The sequence below is a fragment of the Panicum virgatum genome, chromosome 1N (genome assembly GCF_016808335.1).
Source record: "Panicum virgatum strain AP13 chromosome 1N, P.virgatum_v5, whole genome shotgun sequence".
NCBI classification, from domain to species: Eukaryota; Viridiplantae; Streptophyta; class Magnoliopsida; order Poales; family Poaceae; genus Panicum; species Panicum virgatum.
Genome location: NC_053145.1, coordinates 38,348,538 through 38,358,677, shown reverse-complemented (window position 1 = coordinate 38,358,677; position 10,140 = coordinate 38,348,538). Strand labels below are relative to the sequence as shown.

The window sequence follows — 10,140 nt, the reverse complement described above, 5'->3', positions numbered from 1 at the left end:
GCTGCCGAGCGGCCTTGGGGGCCGGGCGACCGGTCCTCCAGGGGTCTCAGCGCAAATTCTCCGCGAAATTTTTTGCAGAAAAGCCTTTACCGCCCCGCAGCGGGGCGACCAGGTTCCGGCCGCCCGGCAGCGGGGCGGCCGGGGTATATTTCTGTAAATTTCGAAAATAAAAATATATTTTTGTAAAAAACGAAAATAAAAAATAAAAAAAATAAAAAAATCGCTCCGGCACGCACGCCGCGCCACGCAGGGTGCGCCAAGCTTCGGCGGATGTCCCTTCGGCCCTTCCACTCTTTTGGCCCAACGCGAAGGACCCTGCTTCGGTGTGGCGAACACCACCTACCCGTGCCACTCCTTGGGCCCAAGGCGAAGGCGGCCCGCTTCGGCGCCACCCACCACTTCAGATGTAAGGCATCAACCATCCCGGCTACTTAGCTTTCTTGATCCAGGCACGATGATTTATAGTAGTCAATTAGCTTCGGAGCAGGGTTAACTAAAGAGGCATGCGCATCATTGTTTGCCTGCTTGCATCTCCTCATCCCTTCGGACAGGCACAGTATAATAATTATTGTTGCAAGTCATTTTCAGTGCACCACTAACCTTGGGTCATTTTCAATCATGTGCCTCAAGTGTTTACTTGTTGAGCGTTATTATTGTTTAAGTGCTCCGACATGCTGCTTACTCTGTAGAGGCCTAGAGGGGTAGTACCTTCTGCTTAGTCAACACACGTTGCACCTTGGTCTATTTTTTCACACACACACACACACACACGAAGGGATAGCACAGAGGGCCACTACTTAAAGCGACGCTAACTACCAGTGGGGGGAATAGTAAGTTAGCGGTGTTGGTTATTTCATTTAACCTTCAGCCTTTTTGTTCAGCAATTAAACTATATGTTTAAATGGCAACCATCACTGGGCTTCGGAGTTCGGTGTTCTATATGTGGCCACCTATGGGCCTTGGGTCGGTGTTATTGGGCTTCAGCCGCGCGCTTTGATGAGCGTCAAAGTTGCCTTCGGTTAGGATAGCAACTTCTCGTTCCTTCCGCTGCTACAGGTGCGAAGAGGCGAAAAGCAGGCGACAAGCTTCCGGCGCCGATTTCCTCCGTTCCCCCTCCAATCCGGTGGCCGATTTGGCGCCGGAGAGGATGGGGAACGGGGATTGAGGTTGCCGTGGTATATACTATCTACTAAGGGTAGTTTAGTTCCAATCGGTGGTGGTCGCAGGGCGGAGGCGACGCTGCTGCTGTGGAATAAGTGCCTGCAGCTCCTTCTCTGCCTCGCTGGTGAGTTCTTCGACGCCAGTGGCGAGTTGCAGTGGTCTGTACTCGATGGATTTGGAGAACTTAGTTTTCTCTCAGATCTAGTCGAGCTAGGGTTAGGTTGGATCTTTTGCCAAGCTTCTCTGGTATGGGATTTGTTGTTGGGGGCTGGATTACAGTGGTGCTTCCTGAGCGAGAGATGTACATCAAGGCTCTCTTTTGTTGGGGGTTTGACTTTGGCGATTTCTTTTCTGTTATCCTTCGTCTGCGTCGAGGTTCAAATCTCCTGTGTGCTTCTTTGGGGTCTATGTAATTTTCTTGTCAAGAGAGGCGCTGAATCCGTTTCCTACAACATACCTGGCTGGAGGAGTTTAGATGCTTTTGCCGGTTTTGTTTTCACCGGATTTCTGTACCTCCAAGGAGTCTTCTTTTGGAGGTTTGTATCTACCGACTCGATGAAACCGGGTTGGTTTCTGCCTACCACCTGCGTTGGTGGTTCAGCTCCCCTGTTGGGTGCTCCGTCGGCCGGCGTGCTGCGAGTTCTGGCGGCCACTGGGGTGTCAGATTTCTCAAAGGCTGGCGTTGCGATGGCCATCGGCCATCTTTGGAAGCCGGGGCGTTCAGTGCCAAGAAAGCATGTCATTGATGTGCTACTCAAGACGGCGATTAAAAGTTTTGTCTCTTCGCCGGTAGGGGGATCGGCTCCAAGCCATGGATTCCGGTCGTCAGTGGCGAGGAACACCGGGAGAGGGTTACAAGGACCTGAATGTATTTTTTATTTTTATCAAGGGTGTCTTTGTATGAGCTGTAATCACCAAAACCTTGAATGAAAAACTATCCCGGTTTCTCAAAAAAAAAAAAAAAAAAGTTGCCTTCGGTTTAAATCTGCGGTGACAAAATAGAAAAGGAGCTTCGGCCACTGAGATTTTGCAACCAGTACCTGCGGATGAGCATGCGGTCACTGGTCAGCACAGCCAAGAAATAATTTGTGTAGACAAAGTTTAGTATACTCCCTCCGTCTCAAAAAGAATGTAAATCTCGCTTACCGAGGAGTCAAACAATTTCAAATTTGACTAAATTTATACAAAATAGTATTAATATTTATGTTACAACATAAGTATCTTTAGATTAATCATGTAATATACTTCTATACTGCATCTATTCGGAAACACAAATGTTAATAATTTTTTGAATAAATTTGATCAAAATTAAAATAGTTTGACTCCTTGAGAAACGAGATTTACATTTTTTTTGGGACGGATGGAGTATTATGTAATGACTAGTATACAACCGGCCGTATTTTATTTCTCCTGAAACGGCCGGCTCTCTGATCAGATCAGAGTACGTATTTTTTTTTCAGCCACGTATGGGGTCCACACGACTCCAGGCATTTCCTCTTCCGTAGCCTTTCGGCTCTTCGTCACGCGTTCTCTGCCTCTCTCCAGTCTCCAGGAAATCTCCATTTTTTCACCTCAGCCACTATGCATCTCGTGTAAGCTACCTGAACTAACCACGCAGAGGAAAACTTCTGGCTTCCACATTTATAGGCTTCTTCGCCTTCGTTAATTAAGGGCTTCGACAGTTCATGGTTATGGGGCTTCGGTAGCCAGCGAGGGGTTTCAGACTTTATTGTTGTTGGGCTTCAAATACTTCAGCTTTCTATCCAAAGGCCTTCGCAGCACATAGAACGTGGGTTATTATTTATTATTCATTTCTAGAAGCAAAAAATTGCTACCTTTCAGTTCTCTGCACTAAAGCAACTTAGCTCTTCGGTTCAAAGGGGTGTTGTCATCAACAAAAGGGCTGGAATGCCCAGAATAAGCAGGCACGTCCTTAGTTTTAGGGCAATGACGTCCAGTGCCCTGCTTAATGTCTTACAATTTATCCTTCGTAATGTCTCGCTGAATTATACGCTTGTGCCTACCCCTTTTATTTGAAAGGATACGACTTATCTTTTTTGCAGAATTTTTGCCAAGGTAAGAAACTCTATTTTGCCCTTCGTTATCAATATGTTGCCACGTCCTCATCACAAGTCTGTTATATGTTTATGCTTACTTCGATCGTGTTTTACATGTTGTCTACATCACATGAATTATTGTGCACTATATGCGCACTTCCTCACATCTATGCAGGATACTACTTTCAAGGTAGCGATTTTCACCCCGAAGCAAAAACAGTCTTACATGGAGCTACGGTTATCAAAGTTTTATGAAAAATACTCCTTCGAGTTTATTGGTTTTCACCTTGAAGCAATTAAAATTTTATATGGAGCCTCGGCCATCAAAGTCTTATGAAATATCCTCCTTCGAGCTATTGGTTTTCCATCCGAAGCAAATAACACTCTATATGGGGCTTTGGCTATCTAAGTTTCATGCAAGATCCCGTCGTTGGATTATTGGTCTTCACCCCGAAGCAAACACGGTTATATATGGAAATGACTATGCCTTAGTCGTATGGAATTCTATTTGTCCTTCGGTATTGATTGATTGAAGTTAACTTATGGGATTCCCGTCACATGAGAAGGCAGGACTCACACGAAGGTTGGCCCTTGATTGTTAGGCCAACCCTTCACTCTTTACTCAGTGCAATAGCATTCATTCATTCATTCATCTCATACTGCAATCTTTGCATCATGTTGCATTTCCATACATTGCAGCGGGGAGCTAAAAATGCCCACTCCGAAATAGAAAGTCCTGTCGTGCGAAATGCTGAAGGCAAGGAAATTCCTATTGTGCGAAATGCTGAAGGCAAGAAAAGTTCTGTCGTGTACAATGCCGAAGGCAAGAATATAACCTACTCGAGCTAAAGAGCCAGAGGCATCCTAAGGAAAGGCCCGTCGTGCACAATGCCGAAGGCTCGGATATGACCTACTCGAGATAAAGAGCCAGAGGCGTCTTAAGGAAAGTCCTACTGTGCCAAATGCCGAAGGCACTACAAATTGACACCCCCTTTTGCAACGGATAGATGGCAACACATAATTTATTTGTTGCAAGGAATAAGACATCAATGTTTACTAAACCATTGGAAGCATATCCGCTAAGACAACAACGTTTACTAAACCGTTGGAAGCATATCCGCGCTCCTATGTGCCTTTGTCAGCTATGCGGGACTTAGTGTTTTTTTTAATTTATTTTACAACAAGCAAGCTCTTTTGATGCGCTGTGTATGAGGTTGATGATTAATAAAATAATATACACAGGTGCTGTCGACAAAAAAGGGGCAAGACAAAGGTTCGAACCTGCGACCCCTCCCTACAGGAAGACATTATACCCCGTAACCAGTCGAACTATCACTGGGTTTTGTTTATTGTCTCACTAAATTTTAGTTATAAGAATAATAATGCCGGATCCAGAACATATAAGTTATATATGATATAACACTTCGCACCCTAATCACGCCGCCGCACATCCTATACTGTACGCACCCTAATCACGCCGCCACCACTCTGCGTGGTGGTACCACGCCCGCGCTCCTAATCCCCTCTGCATCGCCCCATCCGGTTCCGTGTTCTTCGTAGCTCCGTGCAAGTGTGGCTGGGCAACACCACAAAAGCAGTAGCGCAGGACGCAGCCATTGGAGAGACAGCGACTGCGAGCGCCGAGCAGCAGGCCAATAGGTATGTCTTGAATTCTCCAACCAATTAAGCCAATCAACATCTCTTTGTTGATATCGTGCAGTTTGACCCTCAATCAGTAGTTGCGAGTACCCCGTTCAATTAATTAAATCGATATCAAGTGTCATGCTTGCCCGCACTAGCTTGACTATTGTGTCCTGCTAGCTATTTACTGAAGCATTAATGTTAATATTCAGTCACAGCATACCACAGTGTTTGTAATGCTCAAGTTGCTATATGGGATTTTTAGCATTCAAATCAAATAGAATACCTAGCTTGGATGTAACCTAAAGGGATCCAAATTAAATGTTGACAAATAAATATGAACTTACAGATGCTATTTATCTATTTATACAGCAAGAGCCTTTTATGGTTTCACAATGGATTTAAAGATCATCAAGGTTCTTTTGGGCTGTCCTAAAGGTTCTGCTCGGTACTTAGCTGGTGTAGAAGGATTTGTTGAATTTGCATTCAAAAACAAGCCCCAAGATACCAAGATTTATTGTCCATGTCATGAATGCGTGCATACTAGTCTCTTATCCAGGGATGAAATATATGAACATTTGGTCTGCAATGGGATACTTGAGAATTATGAGCAATGGGATTTTCATAGTGACCCTTCAGTGCATCAAGGATGGGATTTTCATGGTGACCCTTCAGTGCAGCACACCGTTGATCAACAGCCACAATCTCAGAATGAAGAAAGGTATGGCAACATGAATCAGATGCTTCGTGAGGCATTTTATCACATGTATGATGACATACCTATGACAGATGTTGGAAATCTTCCAAATCCACCTGTTAGTGGGCCAAATTTAGAAGTAGAAGAGTTCTATAAACTGGTTGAAGATTCACAAAAGCCTTTATGGGAAGGATGTGATTTAACGCTGCTAACTTTACTTGTGCTTTTGTTCAATGTAAAATCCATGAACAAATGGTCAGATAAATCATTAGGTGATCTACTTGGTATTTTGCAGAAGGCTATTCCAAATGGAAAGGAACTGCCCAAAAAATTTTATGAGGCTAAGAAAATTATTTCCAAATTTGGCTTGGGCTATGAAAGTATTCATGCGTGCCCAAATGATTGTGAACTGTTTTGGAAAGACAAGGCAAATGATGATTTTTGCTCAAAGTGCAAGGCTTCTAGGTGGAAAGGTATGGAGCCTGAGACCAAACTAACAAAGAAGCAAAGAAGGAAAGCAACGCCTTGTAAAGTGTTAAGATACTTTCCTGTTAAAGACAGGCTGAAAAGGTTGTTTATGTGCAAAGAAACAGCACCTCTCCTAAGATGGCATGATGAAGAGCGCATCAAGGATGGTGCACTACGACATCCAGCTGACTCCCGAGCATGGATAGACTTTGATGAAAAGTTTCCACAAATTAAGTCAGATCCACGGAATATCCGATTTGGCTTAGCCACCGATGGATTTAATCCATATGGGATGTTGAGTTCCAAATATAGTTGTTGGCCAGTTGTTTTGGTAATATATAACTTACCTCCGTGGTTTTGCATGAAAGAGCATTATCTAATGTTGTCTTTAATAATTCCTGGTTCTAAAAGTCCTGGGGATAAACTTCATGTGTACCTTAAACCACTTTTGGAGGATCTGAAAGATTTATTTGTAAATGGTATGCCAACATATGATGCATCAAGAAATGAAACTTTTGATTTGAGAGCAGCAGTGCTAATGACCATTAGTGACCTACCTGGCTTGGGAATGCTTGCTTCTCATATGGTTCATGGAAATTTTGCATGTCTACCTTGTGGTGAAAATGTATGGTACAAACGTCTGAAGCATGGTAAGAAATCTTGTTTTATGGGTCATCGTCGATTTCTTCCTCTTGAGCATCCTTTTCGTTTGGACAAGGATGCATTTGATGGAACAATGGAGCTTCAAGCAGAGCCACAAACTTATTATGACCGTCCAATTTTGGATGAAATCACTGCATTAGGTAATTTCAAGGACTCAAAAACTTACAAGTCACTAAGTAGTCTTTTCATATTGCCTTACTGGGATGATAATATTCTTCGATATAATCTTGACGTGATGCATATAGAGAAGAATTTGTTTGAAAATTGTTATGGTACACTATCTGGTTTAGATGGAAAATCAAAAGATAATTTAGAAGCTCGTAAAGACCTCAAAGAGATGAACATTAGGGAGGACCTGCACCCACAAGAAAAACCTTCAGGCAAGTTCTATTTGCCACCTGCAAGGTTTGCTATGTCTAAAACTGAGAGACATGCATTTTGTAAAGTGCTTCAGGGCATAAAAGTTCCTGATGGCTACTCTGGAAACATATCGAAATCTATAAATTGTGCTGAAGGGAAACTTATTGGTCTCAAAACACAGGACTGCCATGTTCTACTTCAACAGCTCATGCCTATTGCTCTAAGGGGCATTATTCCAGATGATATCACAGCAGTAATGTTTGAGTTGTCAGCTTATTTTAGAGGAATATGTTCAAAAGTGCTCCGTTTAGATGACCTTGACCGCTTGGAACAATCAATTAAAGTTACACTATGCAAAATGGAGATGATATTTCCTCTTGGATTTTTTACAGTTATGGTTCACTTAGCAGTACATTTAGCAACTGAATGTAAGTTGGGTGGACCAGTTTGTTATCGATGGATGTACTTCATCGAAAGGTACTAATTCTTAATAATACCACTTCATTGTTTGTGTTATTTATTATATATAAGATACTAAATTGATGCTTTTCCATATGTTACAGGTACCTATGCAAATTGAAATCATATGTTCGCAATAAAGCTCATCCAGAGGCTTCAATAGCGAATTCATTTTTGGCAGATGAGTGTATGGTGTTTTGTTCTAGGTACCTGGAAGGTTTCTCCACAAAGCATAACAAATCATCAAGGAATGAGGAGAACCAGGATCATCATGAATCTGACTTATATGGAGAAGTTTCCTCTTTGTTTCCTCCTGTAGGAAAACCATTGGGAAGACCATCCAGTTTTATTTTAACTGATCTAGAGAAACTGCAAGCACATAGATATGTACTATACAATTGTGAAGCTGTCATTCCGTACTTGAAGTAAGTGTTACTGACATCTATCAGCATATTTTACATATGTTGCTTTAAAACTGAATCCGTGTTAATTTCTTTTAGAGAGCATGCTGCTGATCTCAAAAGAAGAAATCGTCAACGTCGTCTATCTTTGAAACACATTGAGAATATACAGAATAGAGAGTTTCCGAACTGGTTCAGAGAACATGTAGGTATCATGGTTTATTTTATTTTCAAAAAGAGGAAAAATTGACCTAAGTATATTTTGTGATGATACAGATCATGCAGTTGGAGCAAAAACATGGTAGCGATAGCATCGATGAGGACATTAGATGGCTGGCTCGCGGCCCATTGGATGCAGCAAGAAGACATAGAGCCTTTAGCATCCGTGGTTTCAGATTTAGAGCCAAATGTTATGACAAGACGACACAAAATAGTGGGGTTGTTGTGACTGCAAAAACATCAAGTTATTCTTCTAGAGGAGATACTAACCCTATCCTTGGAGATATTACCTACTATGGCAGGATACTTAATATAGTTGAGTTGGACTATTATGGAAGATTCTCAGTGGTGTTATTTAAATGTGAATGGGTTGATGTCACTCGAGGAAAGGGAGTGAAAATAGACAAATTTGGATGTACACTTGTGAATTTCTCACAGCAAATTCACAAGGGTGATAGGATTGAACACGAGCCTTTTGTATTTGCCAATCAAGTTGACCAGGTGTTCTATGTTGATGATGACTATAACAACCCAGGATGGTCAGTTGCATTGAAGATGAAGCCAAGAGATGTATTTGAAATGGGAGAAGAATGGAATGATGTAGAATGTGAACCTTATCATGTTAGTACTCTTGAGGACCTTTTTGCTAATTCACATAATAGTTGTTCATGGACTAGAAGAGATGTAGAGGGTACAACTGTACAGGAAAAAGATGTAGATCCTAATAGAAGCTCTGATGAAGAAGATTGATAGCCCATCAAAATTAAAGGTTAGATATGTTTGATTTTTGTACTGCTCAATATTGTATAGCTGTACTAAGATTATGTAATAGCTGACAAGTTTCTTTTACATGGTTTGTATTATTCAGGTCGTGGTCATCAGGCCTGATTCTGTTGGCTGAGGGCCACATCCTGGGCTGGGAACTGTTTTGCTTTATCATATAAAGAATCTTGTGGTCTATGGTTTCATCAGAGTCGGCACCATCAACTATCAGAGGCTTGAGTGATGCGGCTTTGGATGTTGTAGTAGTTCTCAGTTTCTTTGGTTGCCCAGCTTTAATGTATGCCATATGGCTTGCGTGTGTTTTGTGCACTCTGAACCTGGATGATGTATGGTTGCTTTGTAAATAAAGAAGGGGAAACCTTTTTTTCTAAAAATAAAGATTTGAGAATTCACAATATAATGACACGGGGTCACAGGTTGTACGGTGCCGGCAAAACAGAGATCACATTGGAAATTTTAGATTTCAGAATATAATTGTTTATATGTTAATCACAAATGCGCCTTTCAAGATTTGATTTCTAAAATAAAAATAAATCACCAGTTTAGGTGCGATTTCTAAAAAACAAAAAAAATCTATAAATATTTGATTTGTAATTAACAAAATAAATGTGTCTTTCAAAATTTGATTTTTAAAATAATAAAACAAAAATTCCCAAGTGGCCAGGGACGCGTGTAGGCGCGAGGAGAGACCAAGGGGCCATCTAGGTGTCCTCAGCGGGCCCTCCTGGGTCCAGTTGGCCGCGGACGCGCCGTGGATGAGGTCCACCGGCGAGGTACGGGCGAGCGGCGGCAGAAACAGAGAGCGAGATGAAGATAGGGGCCTTTCTGTAATTTATGAAATCTTAGGGACCTCTCGGTAAACTAAAATTTTCTATATTTTTCGGGGCTCAAATGAAAAAGTGCTGAATACAAAACTTGTGTAACTTTTCAAGATCTACAACTTTTGTTTTAGGTAAATTTTCATTTGAAGTCCACATTTTGAACTAATTTAAAATTTCAAACTTGCACTAACGGGCTTTGATTTTTATCTGATTTTTTGTGGGATTTTGCTGAAAGTTGAAATGAGCACATGTCATTTAAGGTACCATTTACTACCCAAACTTATTTTGGTTCATATTTTTGAATAGGATTTGAATATGTCTTTAACCCCTTTACTCTCACATATTATTTTCCAAATGTATAGTTTGACTTTTATTTGACCTTTTCTTTCTGAATTTAATTTCCAAACCTT

General features: G+C 41.6%; 1 protein-coding gene across 1 annotated transcript; it reads left to right on the top strand.

The window, feature by feature from the left end:
- Positions 1-5,245: 5,245 nt before the first annotated feature.
- Positions 5,246-9,325, top strand: LOC120655771. Its single transcript, XM_039933732.1, has 5 exons — positions 5,246-7,524; positions 7,611-7,931; positions 8,007-8,112; positions 8,184-8,895; positions 8,995-9,325. Exons 1-4 carry the CDS (start codon positions 5,255-5,257, stop codon positions 8,874-8,876), a joined length of 3,390 nt encoding a protein of 1,129 aa, XP_039789666.1. The 5' UTR covers positions 5,246-5,254; the 3' UTR covers positions 8,877-8,895; positions 8,995-9,325.
- Positions 9,326-10,140: the final 815 nt, after the last annotated feature.

Coding starts and splice junctions, on each gene's coding strand:
- LOC120655771 (XM_039933732.1), top strand. CDS start 5,255: ATGGATTTAAAGATCATCAAGGTTCTTTTGGGCTGTCCTAAAGGTTCT. Junction 7,525..7,610: donor TGGATGTACTTCATCGAAAG/GTACTAATTCTT, acceptor CATATGTTACAG/GTACCTATGCAAATTGAAAT. Junction 8,113..8,183: donor CGAACTGGTTCAGAGAACAT/GTAGGTATCATG, acceptor GTGATGATACAG/ATCATGCAGTTGGAGCAAAA.